The 27,462-nt window shown below is 46.8% G+C and overlaps 1 protein-coding gene across 5 annotated transcripts in view; it reads left to right on the forward strand.

Annotated features, from left to right (window-relative positions):
* arhgef7a (Rho guanine nucleotide exchange factor (GEF) 7a) overlaps positions 1-27,462 on the forward strand; it is a 42,151-nt gene that overhangs the window by 1,527 nt on the left and 13,162 nt on the right. For all 5 annotated transcript variants that reach the window (XR_008139735.1, XR_008139734.1, XM_052522214.1 and 2 more), the window contains exons 2-13: positions 664-747; positions 6,225-6,309; positions 8,522-8,649; positions 9,355-9,556; positions 9,680-9,768; positions 21,368-21,462; positions 21,989-22,084; positions 22,317-22,439; positions 22,733-22,871; positions 23,101-23,160; positions 26,962-27,108; positions 27,258-27,344. Coding sequence is in view for 3 of the 5 variants with exons in the window: in XM_052522214.1 (XP_052378174.1) it covers positions 664-747; positions 6,225-6,309; positions 8,522-8,649; positions 9,355-9,556; positions 9,680-9,768; positions 21,368-21,462; positions 21,989-22,084; positions 22,317-22,439; positions 22,733-22,871; positions 23,101-23,160; positions 26,962-27,108; positions 27,258-27,344 (1,335 nt within the window). In the remaining 2 variants the exon portion in view is untranslated. The remainder of the gene's footprint in view (positions 1-663; positions 748-6,224; positions 6,310-8,521; positions 8,650-9,354; positions 9,557-9,679; positions 9,769-21,367; positions 21,463-21,988; positions 22,085-22,316; positions 22,440-22,732; positions 22,872-23,100; positions 23,161-26,961; positions 27,109-27,257; positions 27,345-27,462) is intronic.

Here is a 27,462-nt window from a genome sequence, read left to right on the forward strand (position 1 = left end):
TCCTGTAGTCTAAGAAAATACCGAACAGTAGCACGTCTTCCCTCTAGGAAGTTATTATTTTATTATGTTCTATATCCTATTATATTGTAACTGCATGGGCTAGACTGATAGGCTACAGGCCATTTAACTGGTAATTACTCTGGTATAGTATCTATATGTCCAGCCTCAACCAGCGTCCAATGTGTATCTATTGTTGTATATCTCACGGGCAGTTCATGTAGCCTATGGTTATAGACTGGTAATAAAAGGTGTGTCGTCAGATCTCTCCTTCTAGATTCAGAGGCCGTGTTACACCCATTCACATTGGCATTGTGCTTAGTGTCACTTATTTATTTATTTCCCACCCGTTCTTTGATATCGTTTCTGTTTTGATACATTTGATGCATCCCGCCTCTCTGTTCAGAGGAGTTGCTAGCGTCCTCCCCTCAATGCTGCTGTGTTGTTTCTCACAGCTCCCATTCGCCAACGTCATTTCCCTCAATCCAATGCCTACTTTCCTGCTAGAGAATCTGTGGCTGTATTGTAAAAGCAAGCCAAGGAGAGGGAATGCTGGCTTCTACTCTGAATCAAAACGCGCATAAGACTTCCAAGTAGCTAGGCTATGGGGGAAAAAATCATTTTGATCGAAATTCGTGTTTCTCATAGGCATTTTTGTTATCCCAGATCTACCAAGAACCGAAGAACGACGGCGAGTGCTTGAGCAACATAAAGGAGTTTCTCAAAGGCTGCACTTCGTTTCGCGTAGAGGTAAGTTCTCCATAAAATAACCCCACAAACACAACAAACATGCATCCAACATTTAATAAGAAAGATAAAGAACCTACGTAAAATCTTACAAATTTCCAATGTGACACAATAAACAATGGGGCCACGAAGTGGACGGAGGGATAGGCCTACTGGCAGTGGGAGGAGGCTGGACTCTGAGCCGAGAACAATCACCCATCGCCGGGTGTGAGGCTGCCTTGTTTGTCGCCTGCACTGAAATGGCACATCCACAATCGCTACATTGTAACAGTCACGCTGCAATTATTTGGTGCAGTCGTTTAAAACTGTAACAATGTAACATTATCTTGTAGGCTCCAAGTGCAGATAGCTAGTTAATGTATACACTTTGTTAAACGGTCTGGCCCAGGTTATCAGACGGATGCTTTTCCATTATGTAAGTCGTCGTCTTTCTTCGCTAGCCCCCATAGCCTACGTGCATGACGTTGCGCTTGTGTCCCCCATTCCAGATTTGGAAACACCAGCTAGTTATCCAGATACCCGCAAGCGAGAATTAGGCTACACTTGGTCAATGAATCCACCCAGAGTTGTCAGAAGGTGTAGTCTTCTCTTTATTGGGATGTTTTGGTATTTTCTCATACAGCAGCAGCCAATGCTGTTTGTGTCAACTGTTATGTCAAATACTTTGACAATAATTTTTTATTTGTCATTTATTTCACCTTTCTTTAACCAGGTAGGCTAGTTGAGAACAAGTTCTCATTAGCAGCTGCGACCTGGTCAAGATAAAGCGTAGCAATTCTACACATACAACAACACAGAGTTACACATGGAATAAACAAAGCATACAGTCAATAATACAGTAGAACAAAATAAAACAAAAAGTCTATATACAGTGAGTGCAAATGAGGCAAGGAAATAAATAGGCCATGGTGGCGAAGTAATTACAATATAGCAATTAAACACTGGAATGGTAGATCGGCAGAAGATGAATGTGCAGGTAGAGATACTGGGGTGCAAAGGAGCAAGATAAATAAATAAATACCAGTATGGGGATGAGGTAGGTAGATAGATGGGCTGTTTACAGATGGGCTATGTACAGGTGCAGTGATCTGCAAAATGCTCTGACAGCTGGTGCTTAAAGCTAGTAATATAATAATAATAATAATATATGCCATTTAGCTGACGCTTTTATCCAAAGCGACTTACAGTCACGTGTGCATACATTCTACGTATGGGTGGTCCCCGGAATCGAACCCACTACCCTGGTGTTACAAGCGCCATGCTCTACCAACTGAGCCACAGAAGGACCACTGAGGGAGATGTGAGTCTCCAGCTTCAGAGATTTTTGCAATTCGTTCCAGTCATGGGCAGCAGAGAACTGGAAGGAAAGACAACCAAAGGAGGAATTGGCTTTGGGGGTGACCTGTGAGATATACCTGCTGGAGCGCGTGCTACGATTAATAATAATAATGAATACGAATAATGATTAGGGTGAACAGTCAGATTCTAGATCTGTGGTTAGAGGGCAATGGCTATCACACACAGACACACAGAGCGAGCGAGAGAGAGAGTTTGGTACTGTGTCAGTGCATAGAGGAGTCATTGAACCCACCCAGTCTGGACAATACAGCTCACTGTTCGATCTTCACTATTGATTTTCCTCACAGAGTCTGCAGGAGAGAAGGAGATGGGAGAGAAATAGAGACCGAGAGAGAAAGAGAGAGAGAGAGAGAGAGAGAGAGAGAGAGAGAGAGAGAAAAACTGTAGAATAAAGGGGTCTGAATATGATTTTGTTAATGGCTTACTTGTGCTTGGTGTTGAATGTTGAACACACAGCCCTCTCTTCTTGGATAAGAATTTCATAAATCAAATCAAATGTTGTTTGTCACATGCTTAGTAAACAACAAGTGTAGACTAAAAGTTAAATTCTTTCTTTTGGGCCCTTCCCAACAACGCAGAGAGAAAAAAATAGAAAACTAATAACACAAAGAAAACTAATAACACAAGGAATAAATACACAATGATTAACCATCACTTGGCTATATAGACAGGGTACCAGTACTGAGTTAATGATAACCTGTCTGTATACACAGGGTACCAGTACCTACTAGTGCTGAGTAGGTGTTATTGATTTGAAAAAGCCTTTATTTGAATAGGCATATCACCGACGCATTATGACAACACTTATGTTGAGACAGAATAACATTGTAATAGAGATGCTAAACATCTCGACCAGCCTGGTCCGGGGGACCCAAAGTGGTGCACCGTTTTATTTTTGCCCTAGCACCATGATGCTATTCATCAAAGTCTTGATGAGTTGCTTAGTTGAATCAGGTGTCTGAGAGCTGGAGCAAAAACTCAAATGTGTACCCGTTTGGATCCCCAGGACCAGGCTTGGAAAACACTGGTGTAGTAAATTAATGTTTGAGTTTGGACTGATTCCAATCTCTGCGACGTGGACTGCTCGTCTCTCTCTTTCCGAGTCATGGGGTGTTTTTGGGATAACTAAGCTTCCCAGGTGTGCAGATAGACAGACCTTGAAATCCTCACAGCAGCCCTCCATGCCCCTCATACCGTAAACCTGTTTCCCTATAAGCTGCTTTGGGGAGGAGAGGAGAGCGAGCCGTGTGTTTGTGTAATATACAGGGAGCTGGATTATAACAGTGTAGGACATGGCCAGACATCATAGACCCTCTCCAGACCCCAAATTACTGCTGGCTCACAGAACAGCTAGCTGCATTGGGCAGGAGATTAGGGGTGTGTGTGTGTGCATGTGTACGTACCCACACGTTGGTCTGCCAGCACTTTTTAAGCCAAGACCTGCTTCTGATGGGTGTGTGTTTGGCAGATGATTGTATACTGTTTGGTATGTGTGCGTGTTTATGTTGTTTTCTTGGGATTATTCTATGGGCAATTCCACAGTAACAGTGATGCTGAGACTCAGATTTGTCACTTTAAAATGTATGCCAAACAAAAAACACTGATTGCTAAACAAACCACACAACTATGCACAATGACTACTTTTAACATTTTCCACAGAAACCCTTTCAAAAACACATTTACATGACGAACAGTGCTGAGGCAATATTTGTTAACAGAGTGACTATCAGCACAAACTGTCATTCTGTTACCAAACTTTGCATCTTCACTCTTCTTCACGTAAATGTTATTTTTTTTGTTTTCAGACTGTTTGGAGCCATGTCACACACTCTGTGCAGCAGTTAGCTGACCCTTCACCCCTGACCAGTTGACAACAGGAAGTGACCCTAAGAGTTTCCACACTCCTTGTAGTCACCGATCCAGTTTAGATAACTTTTGAAATGCACCCTTCCTCCATCCATTGGAGTGGCCACTGATCTGATATTCTGGATAAGTTAAAGCCATATAGCGGCACTCCTGATTTCACCTACTGCATCTATAATGTCAGGGCTGGGGTGGAAGGGCCACAGTGAAACCAGTCCTTGTACGCTCAGCTCTGGTTAAGCCCTAATGATTGAAACATTGTGTAAATAAACCATATTGGAGCAAATTGTGAGGTGTGTCACTTTCATGTTTTTCTGCACATATTATTTCACATCCAAAACCTTCACACAATCATTAAATGTTTGTATGTAATATGTACCTCTATGGGACTGGAACTCTGGAAATAGCACAGTGCAGGCCACACACACACACACACACACACACACACACACACACACACACACACACACACACACACACACACACACACACACACACACACACACACAGACATTCTCTCAGGCCATAGACTGTCTGGAATCAGAGCGGAAAATAAAAGGGAGCCACATCTCAGTCACTCCCCCTCAGTGGTCCGACAATAACCACTGCACAGCGAGGGAGAGATGGATGGGGAGGGGAGATGAATGGAGGGAGGGAGATGGATGGGAGAGGGGAGGAGGGAGATATGGATGGGGGGAGGGGGAGGGAGAGATGGAGGAGGGGGAGATGGAGATTGAGAGATGGATGGGGAGGGAGGGAGAGATGGATGGGGGGAGGGGGAGGAGGGAGAGATGGATGGGGAGGGAGGGAGAGATGGATGGGAGAGGGGGAGGGAGAGATGGAGGAGGGAGGAGGGGGAGATGGAGATTGAGAGATGGATGGGGAGGGAGGGAGAGATGGATGGGGGAGGAGGGAGAGATGGATGGGGAGGGAGGGGGGAGGAGGGAGAGATGGATGGGGGAGGGGAGGAGGGAGAGATGGATGGGGAGGGAGGGAGAGATGGATGGGAGAGATGGAGGAGGGGGAGATGGAGATTGAGAGATGGATGGGGAGGGAGGGAGAGATGGATGGGAGAGGGGGAGGGAGAGATGGAGGAGGGAGGAGGGGGAGATGGAGATTGAGAGATGGATGGGGAGGGAGGGAGAGATGGATGGGGGGGGGAGGGGGAGGAGGGAGAGATGGATGAGAGACGGGAGGAGGGAGAGATGGATGAGAGAGGGGGAGGGAGAGATGGAGGAGGAGGGAGGGAGAGATAGAAGGGGGAGAGATGGATGGGGAGGGAGGGGGGAGGAGGGAGAGATGGATGGGGGAGGGGAGGAGGGAGAGATGGATGGGGAGGGAGGGAGAGATGGATGGGAGAGGGGGAGGGAGAGATGGAGGAGGGGGAGATGGAGATTGAGAGATGGATGGGGAGGGAGGGAGAGATGGATGGGAGAGGGGGGAGGGAGAGATGGAGGAGGGAGGAGGGGGAGATGGAGATTGAGAGATGGATGGGGAGGGAGGGAGAGATGGATGGGGGGGAGGGGGGAGGAGGGAGAGATGGATGAGAGACGGGAGGAGGGAGAGATGGATGAGAGAGGGGGGAGGGAGAGATGGAGGAGGAGGGAGGGAGAGATAGAAGGGGGGGAGAGATGGAGAGAGTGACGTACATTAACAGACATTTTACAGGGAGAGAATGAAACTACATTAATTCACCCCACAAGCACATTAACTCCAAACGATCTACTCTACTCCAGTCAACTACCTCTTCTTGTGCTGCACAGGACATTTTTGCTCATCTGATGTTTTCCACAAGCCACTTGGTTTACAGTAGTTTGTGAAGCTGTCTGTATGCTACTGTGCTAGTGAAAATGAGTTGTATTGATTGGCAGTGGCTGGCATTGTGATGACCCAGCTCCAGTGCTGTCCAATTGACTAGTGATTTTTTCCCCCCATGACTTTTTGGCATGTCTCCACGTATTCTAGTTTTGGCACTAACACAGTGTCACACACAGGAATGATGTGCATACATGCAAGCACACACACTTGCACACAAACACACACCAGTGGCGGCTGGTGGGAGGAGCTATAGGAGGACAGGCTCAATGTAATAGCTGGAATGGAATGGTATCAAACACATGCAAACCACATATTTGACTCCGTTCCATGAATTCCATTCCAGCATTATAATGGGCCCGTCCTCCTATAGATCCTCTCACCAGCCTCCACTGATACACACACACACACACACTGACCCGTCTTTTTCTCGTCTCCCACAGCTGTTTGAGCCCAGTGATCTGCTCCTAGGACTGAACTTCTCCAAGATACTCAGCAGTCTGGTGGCTCTCAACAAAGTGACTGCAGGTTAGTAGAAAGTGTGTGTTTGTGTGCATGTGCGCAGCCCATGTGAGTATGTGTGTTCAGTATAACTATTCTATTGTGTGTATAAATACAGTGTATTGTGTGTGTGTGTGTATATACAGTGTATTGTGTGTGTATATGCAGTGTATTGTGTGTGTATAAATACAGTGTATTGTGTGTGTATAAATACAGTGTATTGTGTGTGTATAAATACAGTGTATTGTGTGTGTATAAATACAGTGTATTGTGTGTGTGTATATACAGTGTATTGTGTGTGTATAAATACAGTGTATTGTGTGTGTATAAATACAGTGTATTGTGTGTGTGTGTATAAATACAGTGTATTGTGAGTGTATAAATACAGTGTATTGTGTTTGTGTATATACAGTGTATTGTGTGTGTGTGTGTATATACAGTGTATTGTGTGTGTATAAATACAGTGTATTGTGTGTGTGTATATATATACAGTGTATTGTGTGTGTATAAATACAGTGTATTGTGTGTGTGTGTATATACAGTGTATTGTGTGTGTATAAATACAGTGTATTGTGTGTGTGTGTATATACAGTGTATTGTGTGTGTATAAATACAGTGTATTGTGTGTGTGTATATACAGTGCTTTCAGAAAGTATTCAGACCCCTTGACTTTTCCACATTTTGTTGCATTTCAGCCTTATTCTAAAATGGATTACATTATCCCCCCCCCCCCATCAATTTACACACAATACCCCATAATGACAAAGCAAAAACAGTTTTTTAGATTTTTTTGTAAAAATAAATAATAATAATAATAATGAAATCGTATTTACATAAGTATTCAGGCCCTTTACTCAGTACTTTGTTGAAGCACCTTTGGCAGCGATTACAGCCTCAAGTCATCTTGGGTATGATGCTACAAGCTTGGCACACCTGTATTTGGGGTGTTTCTCCCATTCTTCTCTGCACATCCTCTCAAGCTCTGTCAGGTTGGATATGTAGTGTTGCTGCACAGCTATTTTTAGGTCTCACCAGAGATGTTCGATCGGGTTCAAGTCCGGGCTCTGGCTGGGCCGCTCAAGGACATTCAAAGACTTGTCTCGAAGCCACTCTTGGCTGTGTGCTCAGGGTCGTTATCCTGTTGGAAGGTAAAGCCTCACCCAAGTCGGAAGTCCGCAGTGCTCTGGAGCAGGTTTTCATCAAGTATCTCTCTGTACTTTGCTTCCGTTCATCTTTCCCTCGATCCTGACTAGTCTCCTAAGTTCCTGCCACTGAAAAACATCCCCACAGCATGATGCTGCCAATACCATGCTTCACCGTAGTGATGGTGCCAGGTTTCCTCCAGACATGATGCTTGGCATTCAGGCCATTCTTGGTTTCATCATACCAGAAAATCTTGTTTCTCATTGTCTGAGTCCTTTAGGTGCCTTTTGGCAAACTCAAAGCAGGCTGTCATTTGCCTTTTACTGAGGAGGGGCTTCCGTCTGGCCACTCTACCATAAAGGCTTGATTGGTGGAGTGCTGCAGAGATCGTTGTCCTTCTGGAAGGTTCTCCCATCTCCACAGAGGAACTCTGAAGTTCAGAGTGATCATCGGATTCTTGGTCACCTCCCTGACCAAGGCCCTTCTCCACCGATTGCTCAGTTTGGCCGGGCGGCCAGCTCTTGGAAGAGTCTTGGTGGTTCCAAATTTATTCCATTTAAGAATGATGGAGGCCAGTGTGTTCTTGGTGACCTTCAATGCTGCATAATTCTTTCTGTGCCTTGACACAATCCTGTCTCTGAGCTCTATGAACAATTCCTTCGACCGTATGACTTGGTTTTTGCTCTGACATGCACTGTCAATTGTGGGACCTCATATAGACAGGTGTGTCTTTACAAATCATGTCCAATCAATTGAATTTACCACAGGTGTACTCCAATCAAGTTGTAGAAACATCTCAAGGATGATCAATGGAAACAGGATGCACCTGAACTCAAATGAGAATCTCATAGCAAAGGTTCTGAATACATATGTAAATAAGGTATTTTTGTTTTTTAAAATGTGTAATAAATGAGCAAAAATGTCCAAAAACCTGTTTTTGCTTTGTCGTTATGGGGTATTGTGTGTAGATTGATTAGGAAAACCTTTTATTTAATACATTTTGGAATAAGGCTAGAACATAACAACATTTTGGAAAAAGTCAAAGGGTCTGAATACTTTCCGAATGCTATGTAAATGCTCTATTCTTTACCTGTAGACATTGGAGTGGGCAGTGACAGTGTCTGTGCCCGTCACTCGTCAGCCTATCGGATCAAGTCGTTTGAGTCTCTGGCCTCCCAGTCATCACTGGGTCAATCCTCCAAGCTGCACCAGTTCCGCAGCCTGGTGAGAAACACGTAGATACACACAAAGCAGTCTCAGTGCTGAAGCACAACTTCTGAAATGTCTGTATCTCCAAGTGCTATAATCTATGTCTACACCCCCCTCTACCTGCCTCCCTACCTCCCCCTCTCTACCGCCCTACCTCCCCCTCCCTACCTTCCCCTCTCTACCGCCCTACCTCCCCCTCTCTACCTCCCACTCTCTACCGCCCTACCTCCCCCTCTCTACCTTCCCCCCTCTGCCTTCCTACCTCCCCCTCTCTACCGCCCTACCTCCCCCTCTCTACCTTCCCCTCTCTACCACCCTACCTCCCCCTCTCTACCGCCCTACCTCCCCCTCTCTACCTCCCTACCTCCACCTCTACCGCCCTTCTCCCCCTTCTCTACCGCCCTCCTCACCTCTCTACCTCCCCTTCTCTACCTCCCTTCTCTACCTCCCCTCTCTACCTCCCCTACCTCCCTACCTCTACCTACCTCCCTCTCTCTGCCTCCCTACCTCCCTCTCTCTGCCTCCCTACCTCCCTCTCTCTGCCTCCCTACCTCCCTCTCTCTGCCTCCCTACCTCTCTCTCTGCCTCCCTACCTCCCTCTCTCTACCTCCCCTCTCTACCACCCCTACCTCCCTACCTCTCTACCTACCTACCTTCCCCTCTCTACTGCCCTACCTCCCCCTTTCTACCTCCCTCCTCACCTCTCTACCTCTCCTATAGGACATGTCTGAGGGCAGCGGGACACAGCTACTGGTCAAGGCTCGCTTCAACTTTGAACAAACCAATGAGGACGAGCTGTCCTTCAACAAGGGGGATGTCATCAATGTGACACGCCAGGAGGAGGGCGGCTGGTGGGAGGGGAACTTCAACGGCAAGACCGGCTGGTTCCCTAGCAACTATGTCCGTGAGATCAAAGGCTGTGGTAGGTATCCTTTATTATTCTTGCTACTGGACATCACATAACCCAGGAATATCAGAAAGGACGTGAAGGAAAAGGATAGTGTCTGATGGAGAGAAATAACTAATTTCTCCCTCTCCCTCTGAGACAAACAAGTGTCCCCCAAATCTGGGACCCTCAAGAGCCCCCCAAAAGGCGTTGACACTACGGCCATTAGCAAGACCTACTACAACCTGGTAAGACCTGGTCATCCAACTTACTTCTCTCACTGTCTGTCTGTCTGTCTGTCTGTCTGTCTGTCTGTCTGTCTGTCTGTCTGTCTGTCTGTCTGTCTGTCTGTCTGTCTGTCTGTCTGTCTGTCTCTTTCTCTCCCTTTCTCTGTCTCTTTCTCTCTCTCTCTTTCTGTTTGCGTGTGTCTCTCAATACTGCTGTAACAATCCTCAATAAAAGAAAACCCGGCTTTTTAAAGCTTGACATTACTCTTAACGCTGTAGGCCTGAAGTGCCCTGGCCGCTCCAGATAGCTTGACCTAGTTATGTGTGTGTGTTGTGCTGTGTTCCTGACATGTGAATGTATCTCAGTGCTCTGGTTTACTGAGAAGAGAGAACAAGTAAATACGTGCTATACCAGAGGGAGAGAGAAAGAAAAAGACAGAGAGAGAGACACACCCCCATTACCGGCTCAGACAGGGCCTCCTGGACCTCCCCAGGAATCTCTCAAGTAGCCTAAGAGATGTTAGTTGTGTTTGTTGTGTCAGGAGCCGCAGGTCACCCAGCCTTAGTAAACCCGCTGCCATCAGTCACTTCTGCAGGGAGGCTGATTGAACCGATCTCAAAAGGAGGGCTGGATTGTGGAAGATAGGCTTCTCCCACAGCCCAGGTTCCGCACCCCCTTCTTGTGTGGGCCTCAGCAGCTGCCAGGCCTTCAGCAACGCAGAGTAAAACTCAGAGACCTGCTGTACTCAGCTCTCCTCAGCAGCGCGGGTGCTGGTTCTCTCCAGCCGGCATCAGTATGGTACAGCAGTCTCTGCACCGCCTTTAGTAGGAATGCAGCCACCCTGCTCTCCAGTTCCACCAGGTCCTGGCCTCCTTCGTGGACGGAAATGTACGTCATCTGAATTGTTTTCAACACGGCCGTCCTCAGCTAGTTATAGCCCTGTGAGAAAAAAATCCACCAGCTTGCGTGGCAGGTCTGTGACCAGACCGGCAGGGGGTTGAGGACAGACAGTTTATGCCACAGGGAGGATGCCGCCAGGTTGTTGATTATCAGCACCCTCCCTCTATATGACACATGGGACAGGAGCCACCTCCACCTGGCCAGTCTTGACACCACTGCCTGTGACAGTGCCTCCCAGTTCTTCCTGACCCTCCTCTCCGAGCCCAGGTACACCCCCAAAATGTTAAGCCCTTCACAACCCCACTGCAAACCCCCTGGAAGCAGAGGGGGGGGGGGGGCTATCCCTCCATGCCCCACATAAGAGCATTGCTCTTGCCCCAGTTCACCTTAGCTGACGAAGCTCCCTTGTACACTTTCAGAATAGTCTCTAGTGCCTGTATATCCTGCCCATCCCTGATCATCACAGAAATGCCATCTGCATACGCCAACACTGCAATGCCTGTCACCACACCCATGCCTGTCCAGCACACTCCCTGCAGTCTCCTGCGTAGCAGACCCCAAAAAGTCTAAATGGCTAGTGTATATAACTGCCCCGATAGAGGGCATCCTTGTCTAATGCCCCATCTCACCCAGACTGGCCTACTGAGCCCCCCTCCCACCTTGACCATACATGACGCCCCAGCATACAACATCTTCACACAAGCCAAAAACCTTTCACCAAATCCAAACACAGACATCGCATTAAACAGAAGCCTTCTCTTGATCTTAGGAGACCAGTTCAAAGTTCACATTAGAACCTCTCGACAAGTCCAACATGTCCCTGATTACGAACAAGTTGTCCGTGATTGAGTGTCCCGGTACACAATTTGTCTGGTCCTTGTGTACTATAAAGTCCAGATGGGACTTCAGTCCGTCAGCGAGGACCTTGGCAAATATATTGTAGTCTGCACAGAGCAATGCCACAGGCCTCCAGTTCTTAAGTTCACACAAGTCCCCTTTTTTGGGCAGGAGAGTCAGAGCCACCTGACGGCAGCTCATCGGCAACTCTCCTACCACTCACGCAACACGCAAAATAAGTCCAGTCCAATTATTCCCCAGGTGCACGGCCGGGGGACATCTGTTTTACGGCCTCTGCTAGTTCATGGTGTAACAGGGGAATGTCCATTTCATCCCTCTGTGTCAGCGAGAGCTTAGTGAGTTCTGCAAACAAAACCTGAGCACACATAGGATCACACAGTTCTGCCCTATACAACTCTACAGTCTGATCACACATCTCCCCCACCACAGAGGTCACCCGCTCATCAGACAGCCGCAGACAATGCATACCCTTGGCTTCACCGCTCGGACTTTCCAAAACAAAGAAGGAGGAGCTGGGGCATCCATCTCCTTGAGCATGGAGAACCTAGCTCTTACAAGTGCTCCCTTTGCTTTAACCTGGACAAAACTGCCCAGGTCCCTACGTAATTCAGCTGAATTAGCCTGGAGGCCTACATTGCCTTGCCCCACCAGCGCTACCTCCACTTCACTGATACTGCACTCTAGTTCCCCCAGTACTCTCCTAGCTTCTAAGGATGAGAGAGCTGTATACTGTTGACAGAAAAGCCAAATTTGGACTTTCACCACATTCCACCATTGACTCAGAGACCCATACTCCTCTCTTTACTGCCCCCACCTTTCCCCAAATATCTGGAAACCTGAGCAAAAAGTAGCATTTTGTAAGAGCTTTACATTAAACTTCCAATAGAATGACTGCCGAGCCATGGTTATGTGGTGATCCGAAAAACCCACCGGGAGAACGGTAGCGCCAAACAGTCTATTGCTCTGATTCTTGGATGTAAAAGAGATCTAGTCTGGCTGCACTCACCCTAGCCCCAAAGACTTTCATCTATGCATACTGTCTTGTGTTGGGATGTCTAGTTCTCCAAACATCCACTCGGTCAAACTGCTTAATTATGTCCTTTAACACCCCCCACTGAGCTTGAATCAGGCTCCTCCCCATTTCTATCTTTCGTAAAATACATCGTACAGTTCCAGTCCCCGCTGACCACCGGCGTCTCCTCAGGTAGCGAACCTGTGAGAGTTCCTGTCTGAGACACCTAAACTGATGCTCCCTCGCTCCCTGTGTTAGGCGCATACAAATTTATGAGGCCAAAACCCCTGTTGTTAATTTCTGCGTTTACTACAAGCAGTCTACCCCTACACACCTCCTTTGAGGAGCACATTTTTACGGCCAGACCCGGTGCAAAATGGACTACCACCCCTGCACTAACATTTGTTCCATGGCTCAGCACACTTTCCCCTTTCCACCGGAGCCCCCAAACGACTTCATTCACCACATCACAATGCGTCTCCTGCAGAAACAACACATGTACCTTTTTTGGTTTTACATACACTACCTTTCAAAAGTTTGGGGTCACTTAGAAATAAGAAATGTCCTTGTTTTTGAAAGAAAAGCACATTTTATGCACGTTTAAAATAATATCAAATTGATCAGAAATACAGTGTAGACATTGTTAATGTTGTAAATGACTATTGTTGGAAACGGCTGTTTTTTTTAATTGAATATCTACATAGGTGTACAGAGGCCCATTATCAGCAACCATCACTCCTGTGTTCCAGTGGCACGATGTGTTAGCTAATCCAAGTTCATCATTTTAAAAGGCTAATTGATCATTAGAAAACCCTTTTGCAATTATGTTAGCACAGCTGAAAACTGTTGACTTCCTCAACCTAAAACATTTCCTAGGTGAGAGGACATCATGCGTCTCGTTTTTCATAGCTTGTTTTACTGGTTTAACAAACGTTCCCGGATCGCAATAAAAAGCTTCAAGATGAACGTTTTTCCATTTAGGCTCATTCAGGAACCTTGACACTTCCCTCACTGTGTACTTTGACCACTCTGTCAGACTGGCTGTCAGCTCTGGACCGATTGAGGAGGAGAATGAAAATAAAGCCTCCTCATCGTCCTCTTCCACAGACTCACATTCCTCCTCCTCATCTCCCATCCTGATCACCTGCCCTTTCTCTCTAGTCAGGGCCTCTCCCCAGCACGAGGCAAAGGTTCCTTAGTGCCTTTTCCCCTCCCACCTCCTTTCTTCTCACCCTTCGTCCCCTTTTCCTCTTCGTCTTGACACCCTCCTCCTCCCCCGAGTCGCTTGCCCTTCCCCACTATACTCTCCTCATCCACTAGCATAACCTGACTAGACCCAGCTTCATCTACACTACCATACATAACCTGACTAGACCCTGCCTCATCTACACCACCAAACATAACCTGACTAGACCCAGCCTCATCTACACTACCATACATAACCTGACTAGACCCAGCCTCATCTACACCACCATACATAACCTGACTAGACCCTGCCTCATCTACACCACCAAACATAACCTGACTAGACCCAGCCTCATCTACACTACCATACATAACCTGACTAGACCCAGCCTCATCTACACTACCATACATAACCTGACTAGACCCAGCCTCATCTACACCACCATACATAACCTGACTAGACCCAGCCTCATCTACACCACCATACATAACCTGACTAGACCCAGCCTCATTTACACCACCATACATAACCTGACTAGACCCAGCCTCATCTACACTACCATACATAACCTGACTAGACCCAGCCTCATCTACACTACCATACATAACCTGACTAGACCCAGCCTCATCTACACCACCATCCATAACCTGACTAGACCCAGCCTCATCTACACCACCATACATAACCTGACTAGACCCAGCCTCATCTACACCACCATACATAACCTGACTAGACCCAGGCTCATGTACACCACCATCCATAACCTGACTAGACCCAGCCTCATCTACACCACCATACATAACCTGACTAGACCCAGCCTCATCTACACCACCATACATAACCTGCCTAGACCCAGCCTCATCTACACTACCATACATAACCTGACTAGACCCAGCCTCATCTACACCACCATACATAACCTGACTAGACCCAGCCTCATCTACACTACCATACATAACATGACTAGACCCAGCCTCATGTACATCATTTTAAAAGGCTAATTGTTAGCACCATATATAACATGACTAGACCCAGCCTCATCTATCTATAGCATGACAAGACCCAGCATCATCTACACCACCATACATAACCTGACTAGACCCAGCCTCATCTACACTACCATACATAACCTGACTAGACCCAGCCTCATCTACACCACCATTCATAACCTGACTAGACCCAGCCTCATCTACACTACCATACATAACCTGACTAGACCCAGCCTCATCTACACCACCATACATAAATCAAATCAAATCAAATCAAATTTATTTATATAGCCCTTCGTACATCAGCTGATATCTCAAAGTGCTGTACAGAAACCCAGCCTAAAACCCCAAACAGCAAACAATGCAGGTGTAAAAGCACGGTGGCTAGGAAAAACTCCCTAGAAAGGCCAAAACCTAGGAAGAAACCTAGAGAGGAACCGGGCTATGTGGGGTGGCCAGTCCTCTTCTGGCTGTGCCGGGTAGAGATTATAACAGAACATGACCAAGATGTTCAAATGTTCATAAATGACCAGCATGGTCGAATAATAATAAGGCAGAACAGTTGAAACTGGAGCAGCAGCAGTCAGGTGGAATGGGGACAGCAAGGAGCCATCATGTCAGGTAGTCCTGGGGCACTGTCCTAGGGCTCAGGTCCTCCGAGAGAGAGAGAAAGAAAGAGAGAATTAGAGAGAGCATATGTGGGGTGGCCAGTCCTCTTTGGCTGTGCCGGGTGGAGATTATAACAGAACGTGGCCAAGATGTTCAAATGTTCATAAATGACCCAGCATGGTTGAATAATAGTAAGGCAGAACAGTTGAAACTGGAGCAGGAGCATGGCCAGGTGGACTGGGGACAGCAAGGAGTCCTCATGTCAGGTAGTCCTGGGACATGGTCCTAGGGCCCAGGCCAGTTGAAACTGGAGCAGCAGCATGGCCAGGTGGACTGGGGACAGCAAGGAGTCATCATGTCAGGTAGTCCTGGGGCATGGTCCTAGGGCTCAGGTCCTCCGAGAGAGAGAAAGAAAGAGAGAAGGAGAGAATTAGAGAACGCACACTTAGATTCACACAGGACACCGAATAGGACAGGAGAAGTACTCCAGATATAACAAACTGACCCTAGCCCCCGACACATAAACTACTGCAGCATAAATACTGGAGGCTGAGACAGGAGGGGTCAGGAGACACTGTGGCCCCATCCGAGGACACCCCGGACAGGGCCAAACAGGAAGGATATAACCCCACCCACTTTGCCAAAGCACAGCCCCCACACCACTAGAGGGATATCTTCAACCACCAACTCACCATCCTGAGACAAGGCCGAGTATAGCCCACAAAGATCTCCGCCACGGTACAACCCAAGGGGGGCAACCCAGACAGGCCGACCACAACAGTGAATCAACCCACCCAGGTGACGCACCCCCCAGGGACGGCACGAGAGAGCCCCAGCAAGCCAGTGACTCAGCCCCGTAACAGGGTTAGAGGCAGAGAATCCCAGTGGAAAGAGGGGAACCGGCCAGGCAGAGACAGCAAGGGCGGTTCGTTGCTCCAGAGCCTTTCCGTTCACCTTCCCACTCCTGGGCCAGACTACACTCAATCATATGACCCACTGAAGAGATGAGTCTTCAGTAAAGACTTAAAGGTTGAGACCGAGTTTGCGTCTCTGACATGGGTAGGCAGACCGTTCCATAAAAATGGAGCTCTATAGGAGAAAGCCCTGCCTCCAGCTGTTTGCTTAGAAATTCTAGGGACAATTAGGAGGCCTGCGTCTTGTGACCGTAGCGTACGTGTAGGTATGTACGGCAGGACCAAATCAGAGAGGTAGGTAGGAGCAAGCCCATGTAATGCTTTGTAGGTTAGCAGTAAAACCTTGAAATCAGCCCTTGCTTTGACAGGAAGCCAGTGTAGAGAGGCTAGCACTGGAGTAATATGATCAAATTTTTTGGTTCTAGTCAGGATTCTAGCAGCCGTATTTAGCACTAACTGAAGTTTATTTAGTGCTTTATCCGGGTAGCCGGAAAATAGAGCATTGCAGTAGTCTAACCTAGAAGTGACAAAAGCATGGATTAATTTTTCTGCATCATTTTTGGACAGAAAGTTTCTGATTTTTGCAATGTTACGTAGATGGAAAAAAGCTGTCCTCGAAATGGTCTTGATATGTTCTTCAAAAGAGAGATCAGGGTCCAGAGTAACGCCGAGGTCCTTCACAGTTTTATTTGAGACGACTGTACAACCATTAAGATTTATTGTCAGATTCAACAGAAGATCTCTTTGTTTCTTGGGACCTAGAACAAGCATCTCTGTTTTGTCCGAGTTTAATAGTAGAAAGTTTGCAGCCATCCACTTCCTTATGTCTGAAACACATGCTTCTAGCGAGGGCAATTTTGGGGCTTCACCATGTTTCATTGAAATGTACAGCTGTGTGTCATCCGCATAGCAGTGAAAGTTTACATTATGTTTTCGAATAACATCCCCAAGAGGTAAAATATATAGTGAAAACAATAGTGGTCCTAAAACAGAACCTTGAGGAACACCGAAATGTACAGTTGATTTGTCAGAGGACAAACCATTCACAGAGACAAACTGATATCTTTCCGACAGATAAGACCTAAACCAGGCCAGAACATGTCCGTGTAGACCAATTTGGGTTTCCAATCTCTCCAAAAGAATGTGGTGATCGATGGTATCAAAAGCAGCACTAAGGTCTAGGAGCACGAGGACAGATGCAGAGCCTCGGTCCGATGCCATTAAAATGTCATTTACCACCTTCACAAGTGCCGTCTCAGTGCTATGATGGGGTCTAAAACCAGACTGAAGCATTTCGTATACATTGTTTGTCTTCAGGAAGGCAGTGAGTTGCTGCGCAACAGCCTTCTCTAAAATCTTTGAGAGGAATGGAAGATTCGATATAGGCCGATAGTTTTTTATATTTTCTGGGTCAAGGTTTGGCTTTTTCAAGAGAGGCTTTATTACTGCCACTTTTAGTGAGTTTGGTACACATCCAGTGGATAGAGAGCCGTTTATTATGTTCAACATAGGAGGGCCAAGCACAGGAAGCAGCTCTTTCAGTAGTTTAGTTGGAATAGGGTCCAGTATACAGCTTGAAGGTTTAGAGGCCATGATTATTTTCATCATTGTGTCAAGAGATATAGTACTAAAACACTTGAGCGTCTCTCTTGATCCTAGGTCCTGGCAGAGTTGTGCAGACTCAGGACAACTGAGGTTTGGAGGAATACGCAGGTTTAAAGAGGAGTCCGTAATTTGCTTTCTAATAATCATAATCTTTTCCTCAAAGAAGTTCATGAATTTATCACTGCTAAAGTGAAAGTCATCCTCTCTTGGGGAATGCTGCTTTTAGTTAGCTTTGCCACAGTATCAAAAAGGAATTTCGGATTGTTCTTATTTTCCTCAATTAAGTTAGAAAAATAGGACGATCGAGCAGCAGTAAGGGCTCTTCGGTACTGCAGGGTACCGTCCTTCCAAGCTAGTCGGAAGACTTCCAGTTTGGTGTGGCGCCATTTCCGTTCCAATTTTCTGGAAGCTTGCTTCAGAGCTCGGGTATTTTCTGTGTACCAGGGAGCTAGTTTCTTATGAGACATTTTTTTAGTTTTTAGGGGTGCAACTGCATCTAGGGTATTGCGCAAGGTTAAATTGAGATCCTCAGTTAGGTGGTTAACGGATTTTGTCCTCTGGCGTCCTTGGGTAGGCAGAGGGAGTCTGGAAGGGCATCAAGGAATCTTTGTGTTGTCTGTGAATTTATAGCACGACTTTTGATGTTCCTTGGTTGGGGTCTGAGCAGATTATTTGTTGCAATTGCAAACGTAATAAAATGGTGGTCCGATAGTCCAGGATTATGAGGAAAAACATTAAGATCCACAACATTTATTCCATGGGACAAAACTAGGTCCAGCGTATGACTGTGACAGTGAGTGGGTCCAGAGACATGTTGGACAAAACCCACTGAGTCGATGATGGCTCCAAAAGCCTTTTGGAGTGGGTCTGTGGACTTTTCCATGTGAATATTAAAGTCACCAAAGATTAGAATATTATCTGCAATGACTACAAGGTCTGATAGGAATTCAGGGAACTCAGTGAGAAACGCTGTATATGGCCCAGGAGGCCTGTAAACAGTAGCTATAAAAAGTGATTGAGTAGGCTGCATAGATTTCATGACTAGAAGCTCAAAAGACGAAAACGTCATTTTTTTTTTGTAAATTGAAATTTGCTATCGTAAATGTTAGCAACACCTCCGCCTTTGCGGGATGCACGGGGATATGGTCACTAGTGTAGCCAGGAGGTGAGGCCTCATTTAACACAGTAAATTCATCAGGCTTAAGCCATGTTTCAGTCAGGCCAATCACATCAAGATTATGATCAGTGATTAGTTCATTGACTATAATTGCCTTTGAAGTAAGGGATCTAACATTAAGTAGCCCTATTTTGAGATGTGAGGTATCATGATCTCTTTCAGTAATGACAGGAATGGAGGTGGTCTTTATCCTAGTGAGATTGCTAAGGCGAACACCGCCATGTTTAGTTTTGCCCAACCTAGGTCGAGGCACAGACACGGTCTCAATGGTGATAGCTGAGCTGACTACACTGACTATGCTAGTGGCAGACTCCACTATGCTGGCAGGCTGGCTAATAGCCTGCTGCCTGGCCTGCACCCTATTTCATTGTGGAGCTAGAGGAGTTAGAGCCCTGTCTATGTTGGCAGATAAGATGAGAGCACCCCTCCAGCTAGGATGGAGTCCGTCACTCCTCAGCAGGTCAGGCTTGGTCCTGTTTGTGGGTGAGTCCCAGAAAGAGGGCCAATTATCTACAAATTCTATCTTTTGGGAGGGGCAGAAAACAGTTTTCAACCAGCGATTGAGTTGTGAGACTCTGCTGTAGAGCTCATCACTCCCCTAACTGGGAGGGGGCCAGAGACAATTACTCGATGCCGACACATCTTTCTAGCTGATATGCACGCAGAAGCTATGTTGCGCTTGGTGATCTCTGACTGTTTCATCCTAACATCGTTGGTGCCGACGTGGATAACAATATCTCTATACTCTCTACACTCGCCAGTTTTAGCTTTAGCCAGCACCATCTTCAGATTAGCCTTAACGTCGGTAGCCCTGCCCCGGGTAAACAGTGTATGATCGCTGGATGATTCGCTTTAAGTCTAATACTGCGGGTAATGGAGTCGCCAATGACTAGAGTTTTCAATTTGTCAGAGCTAATGGTGGGAAGCTTCGGCGTCTCAGACCCCGTAACGGGAGGAGTAGAGACCAGAGAAGACTCGGCCTCTGACACCGACCCGCTGCTTAATGGGGAGAACCGGTTGAAAGTTTCTGTCTGCTGAATGAGCGACACCGGTTGAGCGTTCCTACAGCATTTCCTTCCAGAAACCGTGAGAAAGTTGTCCGGCTGCGGGGACTGTGCCAGGGGATTTATACTACTATCTGTACTTACTGGTGGCACAGACGCTGTTTCATCCTTTCCTACACTGAAATTACCCTTGCCTAACGATTGCGTCTGAAGCTGGGCTTGCAGTACAGCTATCCTCGCCGTAAGGCGAGCACAGCGGCTGCAATTAGAAGGCATCATGTTAATGTTACTACTTAGCTTCGGCTGTTGGAGGTCCTGACGAATCGTGTCCAGATAAAGCGTCCGGAGTGAAAAAGTTGAGGAAAAAATAAATAAATATATGAACGGTAATTAAAAAGTGAAACCCGTAAAGTTGTCAGGTAGCAAAATAGGTTGGCAACAAAACGCACAGCAATTCGAAAACAAGCCTGCAAGTTGTGACCGGAAATGACGTAGTTGGTGATCAGCTCCAATCTGATCTTCACAGTTCCTTCACAGTTCCATAACCTGACTCGACCCAGCCTCATCTACACTACCATACATAACCTGACTAGACCCAGCCTCATCTACACTACCATACATAACCTGACTAGACCCAGCCTCATCTACACCACCATCCATAACCTGACTAGACCCAGCCTCATCTACACCACCATACATAACCTGACTAGACCCAGCCTCATCTACACCACCATACATAACCTGACTAGACCCAGCCTCATCTACACTACCATACATAACATGACTAGACCCAGCCTCATGTACATCATTTTAAAAGGCTAATTGTTAGCACCATATATAACATGACTAGACCCAGCCTAATCTATCTATAGCATGACAAGACCCAGCATCATCTACACCACCATACATAACCTGACTAGACCCAGCCTCATCTACACTACCATACATAACCTGACTAGACCCAGCCTCATCTACACCACCATTCATAACCTGACTAGACCCAGGCTCATCTACACCACCATCCATAACATGACTAGACCCAGCCTCATCTACACCACCATTCATAACCTGACTAGAGCCAGCCTCATCTACACTACCATACATAACCTGACTAGAGCCAGCCTCATCTACACTACCATACATAACCTGACTAGACCCAGCCTCATCTACACTACCATACATAACCTGACTAGACCCAGCCTCATCTACACCACCATCCAGGGGTAAGAAGGAGTGAAAGTGTTCAGAGTAACAAAGATATGAAATTACAACTTGAACCATAGAGTGATACTCCTCAATAACCAACAAGAAAGTTAAGAAAAACTCTCCCTCACACACTCTCTCACCATCTCTCTCTTTCCCCAGGTGCTGCAGAACATTCTAGAAACAGAGACAGAATATTCCAAGGACCTCCAGAGCCTTCTGACTAACTACCTGCGATCACTCCAGAGCACAGAGAAGTAAGTTCCACTCATTGTACTGTTGTAAACCCTCCGTCTGTCGGTCGTACTGTCTGTCTGTCTGTCTGCTGGCCGTACTGTCTGTCTGTCTGTCGGTCGTACTGTCTGTCTGTCTGTCTGTCTGTCTGTCTGTCTGTCTGTCTGTCTGTCTGTCTGTCTGTCTGTCTGTCTGTCTGTCTGTCTGTCTGTCTGCCTGCCTGCCTGCCTGCCTGCCTGCCTGCCTGCCTGCCTGCCTGCCTGTCTGTCTGCCTGCCTGCCTGCCTGCCTGCCTGCCTGCCTGCCTGCCTGCCTGCCTGTCTGTCTGTCTGTCGGTCGTACCGTTTGTATGATGACACACTGTATGGCCACTGATTGGATTGGATCTACTAGACGCATTCCAAAACTCATGCTCTCTCTCTCCTCTCTCTTTCCCACCCCCTTTCTTCTCTTCTCCTCTCCCTCCTCCTCCACCTCTCCTTCTCTTTTCTTTCCCTCTCCTCTTCTCCTCCCTCCTCTCCTCTTCTCCTCTTCTCCTCCCTCTCTCCAGACTGAGCAGTACAGATGTGTACCTGATCCTGGGGAACCTGGAGGATATCAACACCTTCCAGCAGATGCTCGTCCAATCACTGGAGGAGTGCACCAAGTAAGTCCCGCCCCTCACATACTTTCCACCAATCAGCACACAGGGATCAGAGAAAATGCTTGTCACTATTGTTCTAATCCAATTAGATATGTCCTGCTGCTACTTAGGTTATTTCACAACAGTTTTACGTCGAGGTAAATAAAGGGTATAAGAACATCTATGTGTTGGCTTTGGTAATAGAGCGATCCTTGATTTCACTCAGCCTGTGTGTTTTTTCCCCCAACATGTGCAGACTTCCAGAGAGCCAGCAGAGGGTAGGGGGATTCTTCATGAACCTGATGCCCCAGATGAAGGCTCTCTACGTGGGTTACTGCTCCAACCACCCCTCGGCAGTCAACGTGCTCACCCAGCACAGGTAAACATAGACCCAATACAGCATGAACCTGATGTTCTAGCATTCTTACTGTACAACACTGATTTATAATTTTACACAGGCAGGTAGTGTAAATACTATATATTTAGACTTGACAATTTAATACTCCTCTCTCTCTCTCTTGCTCTCTCTTGCTCTCTCTCGCTCTCTCTCTCTCTCTCTCTCTCTCTCTCTCTCTCTCTCTCTCTCTCTCTCTCTCTCTCTCTCTCTCTCTCTCTCTCTCTCTCTCTCTCTCTCTCTCTCTCTCTCTCTCTCTCTCTCGCTCTCTCTCTCAGTGAGGAGCTGGGGGAGTTTATGGAGGGGAAGGGAGCCAGTAGTCCAGGTATCCTGACCCTGACCACAGGTCTCAGTAAACCCTTCATGAGGCTGGACAAATACCCTACACTAACGAAGGAACTGGAGAGACACATGGAGGTAGGGCTGTGTGTGTGTGTGCCACGTACAGGTGTGTGTTTGTAAGATGATGGGTGTGTATGAGTGTGTTTGTGTGTGTGTCTGGCACATGCAGGCACGTGTGTAAGAGTGTCCTCATTCACTGATGATGTATGTGTGCATGTCTTATGTGTAAGAGGATGTTGTCAATCACTGATAGTGGTGTGTGTGTGTACAGCTGTATACATTCTCTCTGCTGTGCTCCCTGTAGGAGAGTCACCCCGACTGGCCAGACATCCAGAAGTGTATGACAACGTTCAAGAGCCTCTCGGTGAGTCACACCCACACACATCACCCCTTGTTTCCATGGTTACCTCATTAGCAGTGCATGCTGTGCGTCAAGCTGTGACGTGTGTGTGTGTGTGAGTCACGAGTCGACGTGTTATGGTACACATGAATATATGAGCATGCATCACTTGCGCACACAGGATCATTTAGTAATTATAAACACTGCATGGCCAAAGGTATGTGGACACCTGCTCGTCGGACATCTCATTCCAAAGTCATGGGCATTAATATGGAGTTGGTCCCCCCTTTGCTGCTCCTGAGTGGCGCAGCGGTCTAAGGCACTGCATCTCAGTGCTGGAGGCCTCACTACAGACCCTGGTTTGATTCCAGGCTGTATCACAATCCGGCCGTGAATGGGAGTCCCATAGGGCGGAACACAATTAGCCCAGCGTTGTCCGGGTAAGGGTTTGGCCGGGGTAGACCGTCATTGTAAATAAGAATTTGTTCTTAACTGACTTGCCTAGTTAAATAAAGGTTAAATAAAGATAAAATAAACTCAGAAAAAAAATAAACGTCCCTTTTCCAGGACTCTGTCTTTCAAAGATAATTCATAAAAATCCAAATAACTTCACAGATCCTCATTGTAAAGGGTTGAAACTCTGTTTCCCATGCCTGTTCAATGAACCATAAACAATTAATGAACATGCACCTGTGGAACGGTCGTTAAGACACTAACAGCTTACAGACGGGAGACAATTAAGGTCACAGCTATAAAAACTTAAGACACTAAAGAGGCCTTTCTACTGACTCATCTGCGTGAACATGCCTTAGGCATGCTGCAAAGAGGCATGAGGACTGCATATGTGGACAGGGCAATAAATTGCAATGTCCGTAGTGTGAGACGCCTAAGACGGCGCTAAAGAGAGACAGGACGGGCAGCTGATTGTCCTCGCAGTGGCAGACCACGTGTAACCACACCTGCACAGGTACATCCGAACATCACACCTGTGGGACAGGTACAGGATTACACCAAGGCCTGTACACTGGAGCAGGATCGATTTGGAGGTGGAGGGTCTGTCATGGTCTGGGGCGGTGTGTCACAGCATCATTGGACTGAGCTTGTTGTCATTGCAGGCAATCTCAACGTTGTGCGTTACAGGGAAGACATCCTCCTCTTCCTGCAGGCTCATCCTGACTTGACCCTCCAGCATGACAATGCCACCAGCCATACTGCTCCTTCTGTGCGTTATTTCCTGCAAGGCATGAATGTCTTGGGATCTCAATTCCAATGGGATCTCAATCCCAATGACCACGTCTGGGACCTGTTGGATCAGAACATGAGGGCTATGGACATTACCCCCAGAAATGTCCAGGAACTTGCAGGTGCCTTGGTGGAAGAGTGGGGTAACATCTCACAGCAAGAACTGGCAAATCTGATGCAGTCCATGAGGAGATGCTATCTAACCTCCAAACGAGCTTCAATGCCATACAACACTCCTTCCGTGGCCTCCAACTGCTCTTAAACGCTAGTAAAACCAAATGCATGCTTTTCAACCGATCGCTGCCTGCACCCGCATGCCCGACTAGCATCACCACCCTGGATGGTCCCGGCCTTGAATATGTGGACATCTATAAGTACCTAGGTGTCTGGCTAGACTGCAAACTCTCCTTCCAGACTCATAACAAACATCTCCAATCGAAAATCAAATCAAGAGTCGGCTTTCTATTCCGCAACAAAGCCTCCTTCACTCACGCCGCCAAGCTTACCCTAGTAAAACTGACTATCCTACCGATCCTCGACTTCGGCGATGTCATCTACAAAATGGCTTTCAACACTCTACTCAGCAAACTGGATGCAGTCTATCACAGTGCCATCCGTTTTGTCACTAAAGCACCTTATACCACCCAGCACTGCGACTTGTATGCTCTAGTCGGCTGGCCCTCGCTACATATTCGTCGCCAGACCCACTGGCTCCAGGTCATCTACAAGTCCATGCTAGGTAAAGCTCCGGCTTATCTCAGTTCACTGGTCACGATGGCAACACCCATCCGTAGCAGTCTGACTCCAGCAGCTGTATCTCACTGATCATCCCTAAAGCCAACACCTCATTTGGCCGCCTTTCGTTCCAGTACTCTGCTGCCTGTGACTGGAATGAACTGCAAAAATCGCTGAAGCTGGAGACTTTTATCTCCCTCACCAACTTCAAACATCAGCTATCTGAGCAGCTAACCGATCGCTGCAGCTGTACATAGTCTATTGGTAAATAGCCCACCCATTTTCACCTACCTCATCCCCATACTGTTTTTATTTATTTACTTTTCTGCTCTTTTGCACACCAATATCTCTACCTGTACCTGTACATGACCATCTGATCATTTATCACTCCAGTGTTAATCTGCAAAATTGTAATTATTCGCCTACCTCCTCATGCCTTTTGCACACATTGTATATAGACTCCCCCCTTTTTTTCTACTGTGTTATTGACTTGTTAATTGTTTACTCCATGTGTAACTCTGTGTTGTCTGCTCACACTGCTATGCTTTATCTTGGCCAGGTCGCAGTTGCAAATGAGAACTTGTTCTCAACTAGCCTACCTGGTTAAATAAAGGTGAAATAAATTAAATAATGTCCATCATTTATGTCCAAATTGCTTCTTTTGTTAGGGCATTTGGTATAAACAAATCCAAACGCGCGTTCAGGTCCAGCCGAACGTCGGACAAAAAGTTAAAAAAGTAATATTACAGGTCGTAGAAACTTGTCAAACTAAGTATAGAATCAATCTTTAGGATGTTTTTATCATAAATGTTCAATAATGTTCCAAGTTCTTCCACACCGATCTTGACAAACCGTATGGACCTCGCTTTGTGCATGGGGGGCATTGTCATTCTGAAACAGGAACGGGCCTTCTCCAAACTGTTGACACAATGTTGGAAGCACAGAATCGTCTAGAATGTCGTATGCTGTAGCGTTAACATTTCCCTTCATTGGAGCTAAAGAGCCTAGCCTGAACCATGAAAAACAACCCCAGAACATTATACCTCCTCCACCAAACTTTACAGTTGGCACTATGCATTCGGGCAGGTAGCGTTCTCCTGGCATCCGCTAAACACATATTTGGTTGTCAGACTGCCAGATGGTGAAGCGTAATTCATCCCTCCAGAGAATGTGTTTCCATTGCTTTAGAGTCCAATCGTGGAGAGCTTTACACCACTCCAGCCAATGCGTGGCATTGCGCATGGTGATCTTAGGCTTGTGTGCAGCTGCTTGGCCATGGAAACCCATTTAATAAAGCTCCTGATGAACAGTTATTGTGCTGATGTTGCTTCCAGGAGCAGTTTGGAAGTTTGTAGTGAGTGTTGCATAAGAGGACAGATGATTTGTACTCCCTCCCCGCTTCAGCACTTGGTGGTCCCGTTCTGTGAGCTTGTGTGGCCAACAACTTTGCGGCTGAGCCGTTGTTGCTCCTAGATGGTTCTACTTCACAATAACAGCACTTACAGTTGACCGGGGCAGCTCTAGCAGATCAGAAATTTGATGAACTTACTTGTAAAGGTGGCATCCTGTTGACTTTGCCACATTGAAAGTCACTGAGCTCTTCAGTAAGGCCATTCTACTGCCAATGTTTGTCTATGGAGATTCCATGGCTGTATACTCAATTGTATACACTGTGTCTGAAATAGCCGATGCACTAATTTGAAGAGGTGTCCGCATACTTTTGTATATAGATGTGTATCTATGGACACACACTTTCACATTGTTTCTGCGGTCATAAATGTCTGTGGTACTGATGCTGTTCCCATGACAACCTGTAATGTGGTGCTGATGGTGTTTCCGCCGTGACAGGCCCAGTGCCAGGAGGTGAGGAAGAGGAAGGAGCTGGAGCTGCAGATAGTGACTGAGTCCATCAGGCTGTGGGAGGGAGATGACATCAGGACACTGGGCTCTGTTCTCTACATGAGTCAGGCTTTGGTTAACAGCCCTGGAGCAGAGGTCAGAGGAAAACCTTAGAACAATAACATTATAATAACTAATGTACATGAGTCCAATACTATTATCTCTCTCTCTCTCTCTCTCTCTCTCTCTCTCTCTCTCTCTCTCTCTCTCTCTCTCTCTCTCTCTCTCTCTCTCTCTCTCTCTAGGAGAAGTGTGAGCGCTACCTCATGCTTTTTCCTCATGTCCTCCTCATGCTGTCTGCCAGTCCAAGGATGAGTGGCTTCATATTCCAGGTATAACCCCTTAGTCCACTATACCAGGGTCTTATTGATTTGGTGCCAAATGGATGAAAATGGACTGAAAGAGGGAGGGACTACATGAACTTGTCCAATAAGAAATGTTCATTTCAGT

The sequence above is a fragment of the Oncorhynchus keta genome, chromosome 7 (genome assembly GCF_023373465.1).
Source record: "Oncorhynchus keta strain PuntledgeMale-10-30-2019 chromosome 7, Oket_V2, whole genome shotgun sequence".
In the NCBI taxonomy this organism is placed as follows: Eukaryota; Metazoa; Chordata; class Actinopteri; order Salmoniformes; family Salmonidae; genus Oncorhynchus; species Oncorhynchus keta.